The sequence below is a fragment of the Sceloporus undulatus genome, chromosome 2, assembly GCF_019175285.1.
Source record: "Sceloporus undulatus isolate JIND9_A2432 ecotype Alabama chromosome 2, SceUnd_v1.1, whole genome shotgun sequence".
Taxonomy (NCBI): Eukaryota; Metazoa; Chordata; class Lepidosauria; order Squamata; family Phrynosomatidae; genus Sceloporus; species Sceloporus undulatus.
Window position 1 is genome coordinate 86,781,602 of NC_056523.1, and position 21,777 is coordinate 86,803,378.

At 38.6% G+C, this 21,777-nt stretch overlaps 2 protein-coding genes across 3 annotated transcripts in view; one reads left to right on the forward strand and one right to left on the reverse strand.

Moving 5' to 3' along the window:
- LOC121921058 (gem-associated protein 5-like) lies at positions 1-17,476 on the forward strand. Its single transcript, XM_042448530.1, has 11 exons — positions 1-513; positions 1,449-1,544; positions 2,548-2,685; positions 3,007-3,154; positions 4,140-4,259; positions 4,946-5,156; positions 6,699-6,956; positions 8,218-8,380; positions 14,752-15,271; positions 16,735-16,831; positions 17,315-17,476. The coding sequence occupies exons 1-11, from the start codon at positions 444-446 to the stop codon at positions 17,474-17,476; spliced, it is 1,983 nt and encodes a 660-aa protein (XP_042304464.1). The 5' UTR covers positions 1-443.
- CNOT8 (CCR4-NOT transcription complex subunit 8) overlaps positions 17,188-21,777 on the reverse strand; it is a 24,253-nt gene continuing 19,663 nt past the window's right edge. The window contains exons 5-8 of one of the 2 annotated variants that reach the window (XM_042448533.1): positions 21,122-21,266; positions 20,038-20,148; positions 19,629-19,816; positions 17,188-17,540 (exon numbers count right to left, since the gene is read on the reverse strand). In XM_042448533.1, coding sequence (XP_042304467.1) covers positions 19,667-19,816; positions 20,038-20,148; positions 21,122-21,266 — 406 coding nt within the window. In that variant the 3' untranslated portion in view covers positions 17,188-17,540; positions 19,629-19,666. Of the gene's footprint in view, positions 17,541-18,680; positions 19,817-20,037; positions 20,149-21,121; positions 21,267-21,777 lie in introns of those variants that run through there. The other variant, XM_042448532.1, reaches the window with a different exon arrangement.

The window sequence follows — 21,777 nt, forward strand, 5'->3', positions numbered from 1 at the left end:
GGTTGTTAATGTTGATTTCTCCTCTCTTCACTCCTCCTTTTTCTAATTCTAATTTCCTATGATGTTTTCAGCATATAAGGGTACATTGAGATACTTAAATCATAGAAAAATGCTAAGTAGGTGTTAAAGCATAATTCCACAGGGCAATATATTATGGGTGCATATCTACTCAAACATGGGGAATTTTATCTCAAGTGAAGAGATACATATGCATGCTTATGTTTCACATGGACTGTATTATAACTGAACAGCTAGAGAAGAGCAGTGCAACATCTATATATAGACTCATGTACTTAATGTACTCATGTACTTTTTACCTCCCATCATCATCATCATCATTTTGATTTTTTATATCTTGGTAAATCCTAGGAACTCTTTCTACAGGGTCAGATGCTTTTGTGAAGAGGAAAAAGGCTCGCTCCATCCTTCCTCTCAGCACATCTATGGACCACAGGTCAAAAGAAGAACTGCACCAGGACTGTTTAAGAATTGCGACTTTCTTACATGCAAAAGGTACAGATAGAAGATACTCTTATGATGCCTTATTTGTCTATATTGTCCACTATACGGTTCTTGATACTTTTTACTTTCAACTTGATCCTGAGACCTGCTGCATTTCACGTAAGAGCTTCAGACTGAAGGTATCAGTGAGATATTTGTGATGCTGCATAAATTGTGTTATATTGTGTAACAACCTAAAACACAGATACACTTGTATGGGACTTGGAAGAAAAATGCTGCAGTGGTATACACTGTCCTTAAGGTTTTCATATAGGAGAAGATTCCTGTTTCATGATCTTTGTGTAGACATGCACATGGGAAAACATGGACAGAACATCATCAAAGCATTAGAGAATTTGAAACTTAGAATTTGGAAGGCAAGGGCAAAAGGAAACACCACCCAGGTCCATTTCATGTAATCAAAGAGAATAACTTTGCTTTCCTGTCATCTGAATGACATACTGATGGTGTCAAGAGGAATCTTATCTTACGCTGCATCTGCTCTACAGAAATAATGAAGTTGGACATTATTTTAATTGCCATGACTCAATACTGTGAAATCCTGGGGTTTGTAGTTGGTGGGCATTAAAGTTTTCTGGCAGAAAGGGCTAAATCTTCACAAATCTACAAATCCCAGAATTCCATAGCAGAGCGATGTCAGATTGCATTAACTCTGCAGTGCAGATGCAGTCTTAGTTGCCTGTGCCAACTGAGTTCAAACTGTGTTGTTGTTCGTTGTTGGGAAGGACTTGTGTTTCTTTCTAAGACTTTTTTGTACCCATTTTGCATCTTGAAAAACTGTGACTTTGCCCAGTGCTCAATATTGGGGGCGAATATCAGAAGTTGTAAAATATATTCACAAGCTTTCTATCATGAGAATTATGATGGAAGAGAACAGGAGGAGAGAGAAATAAACAAAATATAATCTTTTCTCCCCTTCCTTTTAGATTTGAAGGAAGATTTGACATCTTTTTCAAAGGATCCTGTCCATTTGGGACTATTCACAGATAGACCTGCCCTGTACAAAATGATGGAAGCAGAAGGTTAGACCTTTAATCTTAAATAAAGATTTTAATACTTTTTGGGAGGTAAAATGGGTTGAAAATGTGATGCAGTGGTTAAATATTTGTGTGGTTCTAACTGCACAGTAAATTGTGAAACATGGCTTCTAAAAAAATGGACAGGTTCTAATAAATCTGCAAATAAGGTAAGTCCTTGAAGGCTGTTGTACATTTTTGCTAGCCTTCCAACTCCACTGGCAAATTACCATAGACTTAACTGCTGAAGTTTGTAGATAGTCATAAAGGTAACTTCATAATAAGAGCTGTATAGTATGAGGTGAAAGTGCAAACAACAAAAATAAATCCTAACAAGAAAACAACCTGATTGAGTCAGAAAATAAGGATACATGTAGAAATCTGTATGTATTCTAATTGTAGTTATCTACTTTTAAGAATTGCTTTGAACACACCATATTGTGGAAAAGGAGATATACCAATAAACTGATGTACTGCTCCAGTCCTGAAAGAACTGCATTGGCCACCAATGAGCTATCAATTCAAGGTCCTGTTATTGGCACTGAAAGCCTCAGTGACCTGAAACCTGAGTGCCAGAGGAAGCACTTCTTTTACTAATTCCTACCAGGGAATGTCATCTGTATTATCCCATCAATAGCAGGGGCTAGGAAGGTAGTTGTGATGTAAATCAGGGTGTTCCATGTGGTGACATGCCATTTCCAGGTGACATGACATCTGCATCCCCCACAGGTCAGTCATTCAGAGACAAAATGAAAAAAGACATCTGTTTTGGTTTAAGCTTGTGGGTCCTAATGTAGGTGTGTTTTATTCAGCCCAAGAGAATGTTATTGCTGCTTTATTATTGCATTTTAAGTACTTCATTTCTCAGGTTTTTTTTTAAAAAAATGCAATTGTAGGTATACTGTATTGTTAACTGCCCTGTGTTCCAGTATTGTAGAGAAAAGACCCAAGTATAAAACTATTAAATATACAATTAATTAACCAAGAGGCATCTTTTGTTTCCCAACAGGAAAAAGCCACTTAGAGAATGGACACTCAGAGTTATTTCAACAGCTCATGTTGTGGAAAGGAGACTTGAAAGGTGCTCTTCAATCAGCTGCTGAGAGGGGTGAGCTAACAGATCAGCTAGTGGCCATCTCACCCATGGGTAAGCTTAATATCCAGAAATCATGCTGCTTTGTTATGAAACAGGCTTAGCTCAGACATTTGTCTTGTTCGATGTGGGGTTGGAATGACTGTCTTGAGGTCTTTAGTTCAGTCATTGACTCACTGGATGATTTTGTAAAAGTGACATCTTTTCAGCCTCTGTGCAATACTAAAGTGCTTTCATGCATAATTAAGAATCCTGCATGGTTTTACATGACAGGATAATATTTTTCAATTGTTTGTGCATAGACTTATTTTCACATGTTTTCATTTCTTGTTACATCATTTCTTTCTGTTAATGTTTCTCCCTTCTTTTTTTTAGCTGGCTATCAAGTCTGGATGTGGACTGTGGAAGCTTTTGTCAAGCAGCTTTGTTTTCAAGAGCAGTATGTCAAGGCTGCCTCCCATCTCCTCTCTCTCCATAAAGTATATGAAGCTCTGGAGCTGTTGAAATCACATAATTTTTTCAGGTCTTTACCTACTAATTTCAACTTAGAGATGATAATTGTGTGGTTAATATATCCAACAGTCTTTATTATTAACATTAAGCTAATCTTGTTGGGGGTCTGTGCCTCTTGAGTAGTTTCTTTTTGCTTAATATTCTCATCAATTATTCTCACACTCCTTATATTCAAATCAAATTCTATATTTTCATCCTACTTTTCCCTACTCCTGTTTCTCTTGTAGTACATTTCAGTTACACGGGATCATTTACTACATGTTGGGGGTGTGTGGGGGGTTAAATATGGGAATTATCTTCAAAAGTGGGGGAAAGGGTGTAATATTAAATCCATGTCCTAGAGTACTTCACAGTGGGTGTGTAAAGCCTTTGAATAGCTTTTAAATGGTAGCTGATAAAGATGGACATCACACATTCTTTTATTGTGTGATTTGCTTTAATACTGTAATAATTCAATTTTGTTTTAATACTCACATTTTGTATGTTTTTAATTGCATTGTTCTTTTAAATTGTGAATATAACAGTGATGGAGAACCTTTTACAGGCCGAGTGCCCAAACTGCAACCCGGACCCCACTTATTTATTGCAAAGTGCCATGTCCCTCTGGCTTTCTAGTAAAAAACTCTGGCAAACTGTGTGCTGGGGCGACAGCATGTGTGCCCACAGAGAGGGCTCTGAGTGCCACCTCTGGCACGTGTGCCATAGGTTTGCCATCACTGTTATATAATCAACTAATGAGGATTTAACTGATGTGTATTCGTACCAAAGCATCCTCACAAAAGTAGTCTGCAGACATGCTAGTCTTAAACTACACTCTTCAAGTCAAATTAGCTTATTACTCTGTTACAGTCTCAGTGAACCTCAGTGTACTAGTATTTTTGGAAAACAGTTCCAAGTGAGTGCTGGAGTCAACTTCCAGTACTGGAGCATACCAAGTTGTATACTAAAATAGTATGGTTATCTAACAATTGTTTTTATTTTCTTGTTTGCCTCAGGGAAGCCATTGTAATTGCCAAGGCTAGATTACGGCCTGAAGATCCTGTCCTGAAGGACCTGTACACTAGCTGGGCAGCAGTGCTAGAGAAAGATGGCCATTATTCCATGGCAACCAAATGGTACTGATGATAGTGATATTTGTGAAGCTCTGACAGAGCCCAGAGCCAAATGAATAGCCAAGATTATTCTTCTAAGAATTTGATCATTTTGGGTGATCCTTCTCTTCAGTATCCAACAAGAGACACTGGAGAAAGTGATCAGCAAATGATGCAGAATACTGTTGAGCTTTAGAAGACCATGGTGCACAGGCTGGGGAACGTGGGTGTTCATTAATTCATTTCAGCCAGACAAGTAGTTTTTGATCTTGGCTATCTTCTTGTTCTTTGTAGTAGTGGTCATGGGAGCTGTTTCCTTTTCTCTGACACAGCTCATTGGATCTTCTGTACACCATGTGCCTAGTAACTTGCAGTCAGACCTTGCTGTAAGCTTGGCCTAAGGAGACTGTATGGTTGTGGTGGTGTTGTCAATAATTTTTGTGTGTGCAAGCAGTCCAGCTTGTACATGATGTTAGAACTTGTTTTGAAGTTTAAACTTGGAGGAATGGAAGCAGTAATACAGTGATTTCTTTTTAGATTTGCAAAACTTGTTGTTTTGTGAAATGTAGATACCGGTAATTCTGATAGCATTAATATGTTAAAAGACTGTCCCATGGTGCTCTAATTAAGCATGTTGAATATGCTATGTTTTCTGGCAGAGCTTCCTTCAGACCTGAGTAACACTTTGTGTTTTAATGGTTCTTTTTTAGTTACCTGGGAGCAGCTTCCCCCTATGATGCAGCCAAAGTGCTGGCTAAAAAAGGAGATACTGCTTCTCTCAAAGCTGCTGCTGAGGTGGCTCTGATAGCGGGGGAAAGAGATCTCTCTGTGACGTTCTCCTTCAGGTGTGCCCAAGAATTTCTGTCTTCCAAGAACTGGGTTGGGGCACAAGAGGTCCTCCAGCAGCATGAGAGCTTATTGGTCAGTGTGGTTTTATTTAGTTACTGCTTCCTTACTAATTAGTTGCTACAGCAGCTGTTAGTTCTACTGCTCATTTTTCTGTGATACATCACTTGCATTATCCTTAGGTTTGTTTTCAGAGGGAGGACTGTATATTTAAAGATGTACTTGAGCTGTACAAGCCCGAAATGATCATTTCTGCTCTTGGAAGATTTTAAAAAATGTTTTAAAAGGATGAAAATGTTATACAGATATAATACAAGGGACATGTTAAAGTCTGCACTCATGATTTTTCAAAATAGTTTGTATCCTATCAAATATATACAATGAAAGATGATCTCTTCATATAAAACAGGTGATGTGTTACAACTTTGAGAGCAGCAATTAGATGAATGACACAGTCATGTCTTTATTATTACTGTATATACTCATATATAAGTCTAGAAATTTTTGTCAAAAATTGACCCTAAAAAACTTAATCGACTTATCCACAGGTCAATGTAAGTAGTGTATTTTAACTCTGCTCCTTCTCTGAGTACAGTGGCAAAAGATAAGAGCTTAGTTCATCCTGGGAGCATCCAAAAGAAGCACCAACCCCCTCTGCTCTTTCCACCATGATGCTGCTTCTGGCCTTTTTGAATGCTTGGGTGGGAAAATGGCAGTGGTGGCACCTTTTTGGTGCTTCCACTCAAAAAGAGTGCCAAGAGGAATTGGGCTTAGAAGGATCTGAATAAGACATTTTTGAATGAAGACAGTAAACTTTGTCCTTTACATCTTTTGTTGCATAGTCCTAAATTTTATCTTCAACTTATCTACGAGTCATATCAAAATCCATAATTTTGGCCCCAAAACTTGCCGTTGACTTATACATGAGGCTGATTTATAGTCGAGTATATACGGTCTGCTAATTATGGGGATTAATACTGTCAACCATACATTTCAAATTCAAGCAGAAGTGCAGCTCTACCAAAGCATTAGTACTTAAGTTTTAGTACATTTGCTCTAGGAACCTATTCTTAATGTAAATTTTATTGCTTAGTATATATGCATGTATTTATCAAGAGAGTTAAAAATCTGTAGGTTGCGATCCTATTTGTAGAGAGTAAGGCTTACTGGATAGTGTGTCTCTTACTACTTAGTAAACATGTTAAGGGTTGCAGTTAATTTCATGGTTGCTTCCCTAAATATATGATAATTCTGTAGCACAAATGGCATGTGGGTTGGATTGATTTGAGATTTAGGATTGTGCTTTTGGACAGTATAAAGTCTCCATTTAGTGCAAATGTGTACCATCCAATTAGTAAGCAAACGTATTTATTAAATACATTAGATAATTGATGAAAGTCTCTTTTTTTGGCTAAGATAAAAAACATTTTGTATATACAGGATTCTTTGTTTCCCCTTTGTAACTTTATATCTACCCTTTCATCCATATAAACCCATTGAATACATCACCTCAAATATTATGGGAAATAGTGCATTCCCTATCAGATTTCATTTTATTTCGTTTTCTTTTTTTAAAAAAACATTAATTTAAATGATTGATATCTTATTCATTTATAGGGGCATAGATTGGTATTCTGTCTTAATGAATTGCTTCACAAGTGCTTGAATGAAAGGAATTTCGTGGAAGCCAGAGGTCCATCCACTCCTTGCTACCACAGCTGGTCAGTGAAGCAAGATGGCTCTTTTGCAGAAATGGTGATTGGTGTATGGCAGAGTATATTTGGTGTGAATACTGTGGAACAGTCACAGGACATATTTGAACAGCTGAGAACTGTTGAGTATCCTCCTACAACTACCAACACTCATCCCAGGCAGGTAATTTGTGCATTAATTCACAAGTTCCACAACAGTTCTAAGTCCAGTCACAACTAAGGAAAAGCCACCGAATCATTAAGATTTAGATTTCTGTTGCCTTACTGTTTATCAACTGTCTAGTTGGGACAAGCAATTTGATTCAACCTACAGTCTCAATAATAATAATAATAATAATAATAATAATAATAATAATATTTGTATACCGCTTTTCCAAAGATCAGAACGGTTTACAGTCGATAAGACCAAGTACAACACATCTCATAAAAATCCATATTACAAATATACAATATATAACACTAAAAACTCCAACACAATCATTCAAAGGGTAAAGCAGAGAATCAATGGCAACAGAATACACAGCTTCATTCTTCAGGGGGGAAGGCTTGACAAAAGAAAAGGGTTTTCAATCTCTTTTTAAATGTTTCGGGGGGGGGGGGGGGTCGTCAGACGGAGCTCCTCGGGAAGATTATTCCACATCTGCGGGGCCGCCACTGAAAAGGCCTTTTGGAAAGTGGAGACATATTTGGATGAAGGGACTTCCAACAGATTCTTCCCAGATGTTCTGAGTGTGCGGGGCAGATTATATGGGGGGGGGGATGCGGTCCCTCAAGTAACTCAGGCTCAAGCCATATATAGGGCTTTATAGGTAATAACCAACATCTTGTATTGTGCTCAGAAGCGAATGGGCAGCCAGTGAAGATTTTTCAGAATGGGTGTTATATGGTCAAACCTAGATACCCCAGTGACCAGTCTGGCTGCCGTATTTTGTACTAACTGTAGCTTCCGAGCTTGGTACAAGGGTAGCCCCATGTAGAGCGCATTACAGAAATCTAAGCGAGAGGTTACCAGAGCATGTACCACAGTTTCAAGGTCCCTTTGGCCCAGGTAGGGTCGCAGTTGGCGTATCAACCGAAGTTGATAGCAAGCACTTCTGACTGTCGCATCTACTTGAGATGTCAACTGCAGGGACGAGTCCAGAAGTACTCCTAAACTGCGAACTTCGTCCTTCAGGGGAAGTGTGACCACATTCAGGACAAGTGGATAAATTTCTTTCCCCGGGCCAATGCACTTATGTGATATCAATAACATAATGAGTAGCTGCAAGTGGCAGAGTAAGCAAATGAAACACATTTTGTCTCAAGGCTGATTCTGGTTCATAGCTGGTCTTGTGGGCTTTTATTTGTTAAGGTCTTCTTTTTTAAAAAAAATCTTTCCTAGTGACATACCGAAACATGTTTCTTTTTTGTTTTCCTTTCTTTAGCTCTTGTTCCATATTTCTCATGATCTGACCCTAGCCCTTTTGAGCATTCAGACTTCTTCCTGGGAGGAGGCAGTGGAAGCTATTCTTGGAGCGGTGACACGCAGCTTTGATGCTGGAAACTTTAGTCTCATGCAAGATATCTGCAGTCTTCTTTTTCCTACAGGTAAAGCTTCATTCTTCCTTTGGATCATTAAGTATTTGAAAAGATAAGTGGGAAGAGATAAGGGCTGGAGTCTCCCATCCTCCTTGGGGGAATATTATTTGATAACTCTCCCCCCCCCCAGCCCAAATATGACCATTCGTATTCATTGAAAGACTATCCTCCACTTCCCTTAGTGAACCAGAAGTAGGCCAATGCTGAGAAAACAAATATGGTTTTCTTTTAGCGCCCATTCCTATTCTGTGTCTAGGAAGCAGAGACATAAATATTTTCTATTGATGTGTGAGGGCATCCACATTGGGCTTTAGTGATCTTCTTAGATCAAAAGGCTTGTAAAATATTAATGTTAAAAGTGATTCCCAAAAGGAGCCCTTCCTAGTTCTTTACCTGTGTAACTCACAAGGACCTTCTATTGCTGGTCAGTATTCTTTTGATGACTTGCTAAACTTTGGTCACAAGCCTTATTCTCTCTCTCTCCCTCCTCCTCCTCCTCCTCCTCCTCTTCCCCCCCCCCCCCCCCCCCAAAAAAACCCTTCGTTCTTGAAAAATGGTCCCTTCACTGTTAGCTTTTCTTTTCCATCTTGTTCTCGACTCCACTGACTCTTGTAGCAAAGGAGAAAAATAAAAGATTTTGCACCCACAGTTCCTTCCCCTCCACCTCATCATTTTGCAAAGAAAATTGCAAGAACCAGCAGTTGTTTGTCCAAAAAGAGAAGACCAAGGCTCAAATTAGAAGAGCTGTAGTCCATCTTGGCCTACAGATAATCTCCAAGGATATGGCCTTACTGCACTGTTGAGATTTTCATCTGCTTTCTGTACAATTGGATGGATTGACATTCTTCAACAGTGTGCAAGATGAAATTATTGTTCTGCTGGGCCACTAGGGGGCAGCAGAGGACATCTTTTTTACACACGATTACCAGCCTTTGTAGAGCACCCTTATTCTAGTAACAGAGCTTTCCATTTTATCTGATAAGGACTGTATTAGGCTTGCCTTATCTTTTTCTTTTCTCTATTCCAGAGATCAAAGCCTTATCTTTTTCTCTATTCTAGAGATCAAGTTCTGGACCTTGACATGTGTGCACTAAGATTCCACCCACCCCATTTTAATTGATCAGATTGTGTTTCACTGAAACTGTCCTGACTACCTCACCCTCATTTCAGGCAGAATTTTTCATAATATATTCAAAGGGAAACTTGAAAACCCAATTGTATCTTGGGTGTAGCAGGTCAGTCAGTGCTGCCCACGGACATTATTAAGAATATGGAATTCTGTCACCCACAGAGGAAGAAGAGGGCAGAATAGTCTTGTACCTCAAAAGGTGCTTCAGTTTTCCTATAGTACAGATTACCGCAGTACCTTTTCCTTTGAGAGAATAAATTCAGGATGGGCAACCCTCATAAACAGTAAGAAAATGAATAGTGTAGCGCTCATATACACACCCCTACTATCTGCAGTGGATGACTTTAAGATTCTACTAGTAGTTCTGTTGTAGTCTTAGTTTCAGAGACATAATTCCTTAGGATACTGCCTGCCATTCCTTTAGACTTCAACCACCACCTTATGCAAAGGCCATATGCTACAGCTGTAACAACTGTAACATGCATAACTTTCTCAAGTGTTTTTGTTTGTTTTTTGAGAGAAGGGCAGGATTTATATGTTGTGTCTAGAGGAACTTGTGCATAAGCCCATTTCTGTCCCAGCAACACTCTGAAGTCATTCAAAAGTTAGGAAAAGCCGCCACTTGTTTTAACAGATGCAATCCTTGCTGTTGTTATGCGCCTTCAAGTCATTTCATGGCACAATTTCTTTAGAGGAGGTTTGTCATTGCCTTCCACTGAGGCTTAGAAAGTGTGACTTGCCCAAAGTCACCCAGTGGGTTTCATGCCTGAGCTGGGAATCAAACCCTGGTCTCCAATCTTAGTTCAACACTCAAACCACTATACCATGCGGGGTCTCAGATGGAACCCCAGATTCTTGGTTCTCAGCCAGATATAAGGTTGCTAACAATGTCACCTGATTAACATCAGCCTTGGACTGCAGATACAGTAATCTAAACCTGGCTGTGGTCCCAGTCTAAGCATTATTTTTAGTAACAGTGCACTAACAGAGGTCCTATTGCATGGATGGGCAAATGTAGACAGTATGCTGCCCCCAGATGTCTTTTCTCTTTCCCCCAATAAAGTCTTCTGTTTCAGAGTATGCTGGTTTTTTCATGGTAAAACAAAGTGTGTGGAGGCCACGTTCATTTTTGTTGCACAAAAACGCTAATCTGAAGAATTCATTTCCAACTGCTGCTTCCACTCTTGAGTGTTGCTGAATTTTGGTAGTAGGATAGCATAACACATGATGGGATGCCAGGGGCTGAAATCAGCTTCTGGATCCCATCAAGGTTGTCCAACCCTACAAACAAAAGCCAATCAATCTCCCCAAAGTGGGAAAACAAGGAAGACAATTACTGTTTCCTAGAAATCATAGTATTCAAACATGTTCTACCCATAGAAGGTATCTCCTTGTTTTGCCATTCTCTGAAAAGATGTAACTGGAGAATCATTCTCATCCTCTAATATTTGAACAAATTCAAAGTCTGCTACAGGTTCTGCACAGAAATTTCCATTTCCATCAGTGAAGTTCTGTATATTTATTTATTTATAACTTACCTTTCTCCCACCATAGGATTTTCTCTCCTGAACCATATTCCAGACAACTCGCAATGCTCATTCCTTCCATTTTTCTCCCAGCAGAACCATATCCTGGATTATAGTCTTCCATTTGGTCCTTCTATGGTCCTAAGCATATTAATAAAGGTTTCCCCCACAGCATCCTAGGATCTTCTAGGTACCTATATTTCATAGTCATAGAATTGAAGAGACCTCAAAGGCCATCCAGTCCAACCCCCTGCCATGCAGGAATATACAATCAAAGCATCCCTGACAGATGGCTATCCAACCTGTTTAAAAACCTTCAAAGGAGACTCCACCACCCTCTGAGGGAGTGTTCCACTGTCAAACAGCTCTTACCATCAGGAAGATCTTCCTAATATTTAAGTGGAATCTCTTTTCTTGTAGTTTGAATCCATTGCTCCAGGTCCTATTCTCTGGGGCTGCAGAAAACAAGCTTGCGCCATCCTCAATAAGATATCCCTTCAAATATTTAAACATGGCTATCATGTCACCACTCAACCTTCTCTTCTCCAGGCTAAACATACCCAGCCCCCTAAGCCTCTCTTCATAGGCCTTTCACTACAGTATTTTAGTTGCCTTCCTCTAGACATGCTCACACTTGTCAACATCCTTCTTGAATTGTGGTGCCCAGAACTTTACACAATATTCCAGGTGATTCCTGACCAAATCAGATTAGTGTGGTATTATTTTCCTTGATCCAGACACTATACTTATATTTATCCTTGGTCAGTCTCTCTCTTTGGTATCCTTCCCTAAATAAATACCAGTGTGCCCCACAAATGATATATGCCAACAAGATCTGCTTAATAAAAAATTACTTCTAGTCATCCTTGCAAACATAGCATGTGGAAGCTGCAATTGATACCAACATAAGAACATGTTTTTCACATGAAAAAGTCCAGAAATGTGTGACTACTCTCAAGACTTTTCACATCACAAAAGCTGCTTGATGACATTAATCTACATCTCAGCTTCATCTCTTGGTTCCATTCTTGGGTGCTATAGTGGTTCCTACTTCCAATAAAGAACATCAGCAGAAAATCAGGCTGACATTGATTCTGGGTATGACTTAGTATTTGAAACCTGACAAACTTACCAGCTTCAAGAACTGCTCCAAACCACTAAGCAGATCTGGTGATTTCTCTGTACACCCTGGGTAGTCAGTTTTCCAACACACCACAGATTCCCTTCTTGTAAGTTACACATGGTTTTGGAAGCACTACAAAAACTGTTCTTCAAACAAATGAAATTCATAGTTCTAAGGCTATCTTCTTTCAGATTGGCCCTCTTGTTTACTCTGCCCTCTATATAAAGCATGTTGAAGATCAATGTACTACCGAAGATCAACTAAGCAGTTTTTACAGAAGGTAATAGTTCTTTAGTTGAACTCTTGCTTCATACCAGAAATCAACCTTTGCTATTACAGGTTACAGTGATGTGTTCTTCCTTTCATTCCAAAGCTTACTGACTTCTTACTGTAGATCATACTTTACCTCCTTTCATACTACACCTGTGAGTGAAGAGATATCTACCTCCACTATAGTTTGGTGGAATAAATTTTGTGTTGCAGTAGTATACAGAGTACAACAGATTCTTGTTCCACCATCCCCACAGAGCTGCTGCTGCTTCAGAAACTCTGCCAGCCAGTGTCCCAGTTTTGAAAGTCTGCCAAGTCCTTGGCCAATACATTTACTACGTGTTAGACGCATATGCTCTGCAGATTCATACCCATTGGGATGAAAGTATTTCAAAGCAGACTCTAAAATGAAGCCGCTATTTATCTCACCCAATCTTACAGTGTCCTTTGACATCCCAGCATGGAGACATTCCCACACCAACAGAGAAAGAAACATTGGCATTTACTGGGAAAGTTTCTTCATACTAATGTGTGTCTCCACCCTCTCTCCTAGTTTACATTTAGTGGCTGTTATTTTTGCCTTCTCCCAGACTTGCTTCTTGCAAGTCTTGGTTATGGGGGCCAACCACAAAATAGGAACCTCTCTTCTCATTTGCTGTAGTTATTAACTTGATTTACCCTCTATCTGCCATGAACCTGGGCAAACCTCAGAACTGGAATGCTTTTTCTAAAGAGGTAAAATAATCAAAATTATTGATAAAACAATCCATGCTGCTTGACTAGAAAATCATGCTAGAGATTCTCCATATACCACCAGGAAGAAGCACTAGCAATAGTGCCAATATTCCTTTCCTTAGTTTGAAACACTTCATATTCTTCCATTTTATTCAAATACAGTGCACCCTTTCCTTACATGGGGCATCTGAGCTAATGGGGCTCGTGGGTGTGGTGCAGTGCAGTGCAGGCTTCCAGCATATGCTGGAAGCCACATATGGCGCACCCACGTATAATGCGCGTGCACTATATAGGGAGCCAGCTATGACTGGTATGATATTCTTGGTTAATATGGATTGTGAAAACCACCATTTCCTGTATTTGGATGCAATAGGACACTTGATTTGTCCCAAACTGAATGGAAGTCTTAAATCTCACCTTTCAAATGAGGGAGAAAGGTCAGGTCTAAAACTTGCTATTCAGTTGGCCATCTGTTTTTGCAGAGGATTTGTTCTGGACCCACCGACCCCCCGCAAAGATGGAGGCTGGAGCATATTCAAGACTCATAGGCTTGAATGGGGTGTGCTCCCATGAACGCAGCCCAGGCGTGCGCACCAGCAAATAGTGGAGGTTGCCCCTCCGTGGATATTTGAGGGCTCAGATCCACAAGTTAGGAGGGGTGACTGTAGTTTGTTTTTGTAACAACATACCATGGTCACGTGGTATACATATATGGTAAATTTTAAATAGGACAATAATTAGAAAAATCATGTCTTCACTTTGTGAAGCCATTTTTGAATTAGCATTTTAGCACATCAGACATTTTCCTTCCTCCCTCTTGACTACTCTGACCATTAAAAAGAGCTGTTTTGTCATCTTAGGAAATTCCAAAACAGAATTCAATATAGCATATGATTATCTATGGATTCCTGCATTAGTAGGGATTTGGATTAGATACCCTGTTTCCCCGAAAATAAAACATAACCATAAAATAAGCTGTAGCAGGATTTCTAAGCATTTGCGCAATATATGCCATACCCCGAAAATAAGACATTGTGATAGGCCTGGCATGGAACTGAAGGGGGTGAGAAGAGAGCGGAAAGATTGGGGCCAATAGTTTTAAAGGAAATGGAGTCACAAGAAATTCGGGATGGAATTCAGAGTTTGGAGAGTTATGACAATGTTCCAAAAGAAGACAACTTAACTATATTTGAATAAATGTAGATTGTTGTACCATACTTAATACAAATAAGACATCCCTTGAAAATAGTGTGTCTTCTTGAGGAAAAATAAATATAAGACAATGTCTTATTTTCGAGGAAACATGGTAGCCTTCCGGTGACTTTCAGCCATACAGTTCTGTGATTTTTAAAAAATAATGTTTTGAGTTGAATGAAAAGAGAATGAATTTATTATTGGAGCAAATATTAAAATAGCATCTGACTAGAGAATATTTTTTCCAGCCTTGAATGAGGCAAAATAATATATAGTGATTAAATTCCTCGCAATGATTCACTTATCTAGGATCAAAATGGGATTTTCTGTTGTAGTATTTTGATTTTTGAAAGGACACTGGGATGCCTGGTGTTTGTAACAGTATGTATATCTTGTTTGGCAGGATGTGATCATCTGAGATATAACCTGGACCACACAGACTTGCAGAGCATGGCAGCTCTCCAAAGTTTAGAGGCATTTGTGGCTTATGGGCAGCTGTATGACCTGTGGTGGAATCCACCTGGCATTTCTGCCTCAAAGCAATTGGGACTACTTTCTGAGGCTTGCTCTCCTGTGCAGTCTTTGCTTAGCCAAAACAATACCAAAGTGGACTCTTCATTTGAAGAAACTGCAGTTGAGGCCAAAATCAAGGTTCACTCAGATCCACTGAGTAATGATGCTACCTCAAAGACTGACCCAGCAGCCATGTCAGGCCTATCTGTAGAAAGAGAAGTGAAGCTCAAGGCCTGTAGAGTGCTCCTTTCAGCAGACCATGCTGCAGTCCAGAGTATACAGAGGGATATTTCTCGAGTTCAGCAGACTTTGGCAGACATGATCTGTCAGCATCAGAAAAACAACTTCCACCAAAGTGCCACCTCTGAACAGGCTTTAGAGTCTGCATCTCCATCAGACCAGATTCAGAGGTAAGTCTAATTAAAGACTTGCTGGGGAAAGGGACAAGTAACTATACATACTTTTAATTGAGGTGAATAGTCAGTGCTGTTCAAACTAAGGGCCAGTTTTGAATTTTTAATTTATCTCACATAGTTTGGAAGTCACAAAAACAAACAACCCTCATACACAACACACACCTCTGCATGGTTGAAATTTGTTACATGTATCCTATTTCAGCACTGAAAATAAAATAAAATTACTCATGTATAAGTCTAGAAATTTTAATCAAAAAATTAACCCAAAAAATGTAAGTTGACTTGTCCATAGGTCAATGTAAGTACTGTACTGACTTTTTTTAAAAAAGGAAGCATCCCCTGCTGAAAGGCAAGAGTATTATCTGTCTTGGACGCACTGACACCTCTCTACTCCCTCATCCATCCAGCCTTTAGTCTGAGTGCAAACAGTGATGCCCGATAGAATTTTGTAATTTCTTTGGCATTGTTTTCATGTTTCATCCTTTAGATACTTTGTTACATGCCCCTAAGTTTTAACCTTGACTTATCCATGAGTCATATCAAAATCCATATTTTTGCCCCCAAAACCTGCCCTCATCTTATACATGAGGCTGACTTATAGTCGAGTACATATGGGTTTTCAGTGTTTTAAATTATCTGTACTGTAGTTTTAAATTTAATTTCCCCATCACAGAAATGTGTGCAAGTTACAGTATGAGTTCAACCTCCATGGGAGGCTGCCACAGTGGGACCTAACAAATTACTTCCTTATAGTGGAGCCTTGAACACAGAACATTCTTGGATGCCTTTCTTTCCAGTCTATGTGTTTCCCCTTAAGACGATGATTTTTTAAACATTTTTATGGATTTTTACAATGTATTGATGTTATATTTGTTTTGATGGATTGCTTTCTATTTTTATAATGGTATATGCTACACAAATAAACTTATGAGACACAAGTTTACTACACCATTTTATATAATGGGACTTCAGCCTCCACAGATTTTGGTATCTGGGGGTCCTTGAACCAAACCCTAGTGGAAACTAAGGGCCCATTGCATTGTCCTTCCCCCTCAAACCAGCTTCCTTCTCCCCTCAATTTATCCTCAAAGGACCCTGTGAGATGAGTTACATAACTGCCCCATAGTCACCCAGACAACTTCATTGCTATTTTGTGAATTAGAACAGTAGTCTCCAGCCTGGAAATAAATACTTGCTAATGAGAGAGAAGTGTTCACTTTTAATAACACACTGAAAAGCCTTTAAAGAGTGCCATCGATCCTAATTTCTGGTTTTAAATAAATCTGGAATGCTGTACTGGAAGAATCATTTTCAAAAATTTTAATATAACAATGGTTCACCTAAGACATAATCTTACAAGTAAGCTTTGCTTAATTTATTTTCTCCTTTTAAGAAAGTTAATTGGAACAATTTATTTGATGTATTGTTAGAAAATCTGAAAATTATCTTTTTTACAGTAAAGACCAAGTGAATGAACACATTTCTCTACCAGATCTGACAAAACAACTTACAGAAGCTAATAAAAAGTTAGCAGAGTTTCCTGAGACTATAAAGGTAAGCACAATGATGGTTTTAAAGGCTAGGGGTCTGTCTGAACTGTAGGGGGTTCTATAGTAGCTTAGTGAAACCCATAAAAATTTGGTCTCTTGAAGGCTTGTTAATGAAATCACTGCTTTCTTACAGGATTAATCTTTTCAGCAATTTTGTTTTTAGGTGGGACAGCAAGCACTCTCCTTAATTAGAAAGGTCTCAAACAAATATACAATTATCGGAGACCTAGTAAGTGTAATTAGTATTGCAAACATTAAAAATACATGTTTTATTGCTTTCCAGAGGGCTTGCAAGCTGCAGCTTTATCATCAGTAGAGATATATAATGTTGCAAAAGAAATCTTACTGAGATAGTAAGAGTGTAGTTCTCATTTTTCCTTTTTTGAGTATCAAATATAGATATAATAGTGGACAGTGTAGTAAAATACATCGCTGCCTGGATTGTTCATCAGTTTCTGATATAGAAAAATATTCACTTTCTTCACAGGCCTTCCGTTTCCCTGATGTAATGGAGTGCTCTCTTGTTTTTCTTCACATGGGGGGTCATGTGTCCATCATTCCAGAATTACAGCAACAGTCATTAGCCCTACTTAATAAATACAGTGGAACTCACATATGCAAAGAAGCTTGCAAAAAGTTCTTTTCATGAATCTCCTCCTCCTGTTTTTTCCCCTGGATGTGAAGGACTGTTTAATTTGAAGATATGCTTCATTCTGGATGGATGAACAGGAGACCACTGTTATACAGTTCTGTTGATTAGTGGAGTATAATGAAGTAATTCAAAGTTCTCCTAAAACCAAAATACTAAGGTTTTTTAACACTGTCAACTTATTTTGGAAAGAAAGCTGCACAGTGGACTAATATTCATAAACTATATGGGGTGCTCACCCATCCATCCTTTTGTAAAAAGGGGAGTTAGTGTTGTTACTTAAGCAATAAAATTTATATTCTAAAATTGAGTTGTGTTAATCTGTAATGTTTTATAACAAATGAATAGACATTAATTCACTGTAAAAAAGGAGGCACTGCCAATAGGAATGATAGAAACTACAGCTGACCACTTGGCTTATACTGATGTTGCTGTTGCAAATTTATCTCTCATACCAGTGGGAGTGAAGAGACAAAATTAATTTTCTGTAGTATAAACACCAGGGTGACTTGGAGGTCTCTTATTCACAAGGTCACAATTAGTAACATAAACTTGATGGCAGTTAACAACAAAACATTAGTAAATGAAGACATTCCTGTAAAGATGGGAAAGCTTCTGTTCTGGGAGTCAGAGGTACTTTCCATTCCCCTGAGCATGACAAATTTAAGTATTGCTGCACATCTCTTTTCTTTCAAGGTGAAGAATTAAGCCCTTTGACACTGAATGGGGTAGAATTCCACTTGTCCAGCAAAACTCTAATATAACAGTAGTAATGTAGCACCCTTGCAGTATTGCTCCTACATTATGATGGCCCACTTCAGATGTAGTGGCAAACTTACAATTTGTAATTACAAGAATGAGCCTGCATGAGCCTTGCCTATCTGTGAAAGGAGGAGGAAGATGTGCACTGTAATATTTGATCTCAGCACCATGGTTTTTTTAATTAGTTAAGTTAGGATAGCAAACAGTGGTCCTAGTTTAACCTGTTAAAATATCTATTCTAATGAAATTAAACTCAGAGATTGTGATCTTGTAAGAAACTCTACATCCAGAAGCATGATAGAACTGCTCTCGACACCTACTTGTATTGCGTAGCCAGGTAAGTGTTAGTAGAACAGACCTAGTCAATATTTTTCTTTTGTTCAGTTCTTTGGATGAGAAACATTTTAGCACCCACTCAAAAAAAAGCTTAAAAATCATAATCTCGTGCTTAAGAAAATTCTTTATTTTACAAAATTAAGAACCAGCTATATATACACAAGCACTTTAACAGCAGCTTGTAATACTTTACATAATGGAGAGTTTTAAGTTTCTTTAAAATACCACACTTTCAGGATTTTCTCTCTCCTTCAACAGGATTTTGGTTTGTCAGGACTGTGTGAAACTTGCAGTTAAATGCACCTTTTTCTACCCGTTTAACAATCAGGGCTTCTTTTCAAAACAGCATAAAAGAGAAATCTAAAAGCTTTACTAGCCTTTCCTGGGTAGATACACTTGTGATTCTGTCAACTTTCTGAACATCCTGTTAGCAGAAGGATAAGGTGTTTCACTTAAAGTGAAACCATTTTTGGTCCCAACTATTATTTATACTGTACTCTCAAACATGCAGACAGTTTTGCTCCATTCTATAGTAGTTCAGATGAAACTTACTGATATGATACATGGTCCAGCAATCTAAAAGGAGGAGCCAGCTGTAATACAAGCCAGAACCACCATACTGGCTGCTACTAGGATAGATCTAAGCAGTTCATGCACTGTCTCCACCACCAGGGCTGAGTGGAACACTTTCACAGATTGACTTACACAAAAGATAAAAACTAGCAGAGGGCTTATGAACAAATCACCCTCACAGAGAGCAAAAAAAGTTTTAAAATAAGTTTTCAAAAGCTAAATCTGCAAGTGCATGAGAGAACTTCAGCTCTGCTGAAAGCTCTGAAATGATGTACTCCTTGCAAATTCAGTAAGGTTTAAAAGAAAAAGGAGGTATATACATTGTAGTTTGTCTGTTTTTTACAAAGGGGCAAAACACTCTACCAGCCATCATGAAGTTGCTTGATTAGAACTGATCAAGATTCAAAAGTGTTGCCCTCTGCAAAAACACACTAGGTCTTCCACCATTTCTTTGAGACACATGTTTAAGGAGAAGGTTTACCTCCAAGGACCCATGTCATATTGAATGGCACCTAGTTGTCACTGCTGCATATTGTTGATAATAGCCAAAATACTCATTTTCTCTTGGGCTGTCTCTACATCTTCGCTCTGTTTTTGAGCTACCCCTGTGCCAAGGCCATACAGTCTTCCACAGTACTTTGCATCATCAATTGTATCCTCAAAGAACAACTAAAAGAAAACGAAAACACTATTACTAGTTGTGCTTTTCATCTAATACTCTTGACATACACTCAGACTTTTGACAAATCACTGCTGCAGTGGTGACAACCGTACAATGTAAGGGAGGGGAAACTGTTAATTCTAAATAGTTTAAGATCCAAGGAAGGTCAGAATGGGGCCATATACTACTGTGCACTCTGATGCTTTAGGAATTGGCAAGATGAGCATACCTCTTTCATTCTGAAGAACGCCATCCCTGTGAGTAGTGAGTCTGACCCGGCTTGGTGTTGCCGTCCAATCCTCTGCAGGTCTAGCTGGTCAGCCACTTCCTGGAGGCCTCCCTACAATCAAGAAAGAAATTGTGACCTCAACTACTTGTCTGTTTCTTTTATCTTCTCCTAGCTAAGACAAATTGAGGGCTACAGGAGATACAAATGAGAGGTCCGAATCTTACCAAAATTTCTGAAAAATAGCCTTGGACAATAGCATAATGGTTACATATTAGTGAATGAACAACAGCTTCATATGTAGAGCAGTATTATTTTCCAGCAGCACTGTGCCTTTATTCAACTGGGGTAAATGGACACACTGAAAGAGTCAATTACTAAAAAAAAAATGGTTCACATCAGCAAGTTTCAGAAATATTTAGTATGCAAGACAAATTGTACTTATAATCTGAATATAACCAGTTTTAGAGCCATCAAATAATCAGGTATTTAAAATACTGATTCTTGCACAAATCTGTGCTAATTAAAAAAGCTTTTTCTAGAAAACTCCAATATCGGTCCCTTTGTTTCTCCAAGCTCAGATGGACCTCAGATGGATTCTGACAATCCTGATTCCTCTGCACTTGTGACCTGTGCAAAGTTAGCTTGTATGTTCGCTTTATGCTACTTCCTCCTGAATCTTGTGTTCCTACTGTTTGCAAACAATCTTGTTATTTGCAGGTAGGTTACAATTAGTTAACTGGGATAGACTGTAAGACTTCAACAGAAAGGGAACAAGCTGTCACTGTGCAGAAAGGTGCCAAGACCAATTGAGGAGCAGACACAAAGCTGGAATTAAAAATATAGCTGGCATCTACACAGTGGCATTTGACTTTGGGAACGTGTGTCTAGTCACATAATATAGAATCAATGTAAACATTCCTAACATACTTTCATAAAATAAAGTAACTATACCATAGGTTTTTGAAAGCCATAAATTTACCTGGCAATCCAAACATTAGCTCACTTCAGCTTTTTAACTGTATACAATACAACCAGCAACTTATTTCAAGTTTGGCAAATACAATGATAAAATTAAGTAGGGTACCTTCAGGTTTTTGCAACTCTTCATTAGGTACTTAACATCATATATGGATGGAAAGAAGAGATTCAAGATATGAAAGAACTCATGTTCTTCTTCAGGAAGCCTTGAATCTGTCAGTAATTTCACCATATAACCAAAGTCATAGCCACTGATGAAGAAATGGTAGAAAAAGAGATCAATATATACATATAAAATGAACTACCTAAGAATATTTTGTTTACCATTCACATACTCCTATTTTAAAAACAATGGCTGACATCTTGTTCAGTAATTATGAGATTGTAAACCTATCATGCAATCTCCTAACTTTTGTGATTCATATTTATGATCATTAACAAGTGAACATGACCCCATGAAGGACATGAAGGATCTCCGAAGCACAGTAGATCAGGACACTAGGAAATTATCTGTAGTGCTCTCCTAATCGCAGGACGCATTGAGAAAAGCAATTGTTCCAATTTTGTGGGAAAGCAGGCTATAAATAAATATATTAATATATAATAATAATAATACTAATGGTGGTGGTGGTGGTGTGACCCCCAAGAGATTTTTCCAGCTGCCAATTCTTGATGTGCCCCTCAACCAGGAGAGCACTGCACAGGTCATTCCCCAGCACCCCAAAACTCCTTGGGTGGGCTGCTGCCTGGCTGGAAAGAAGC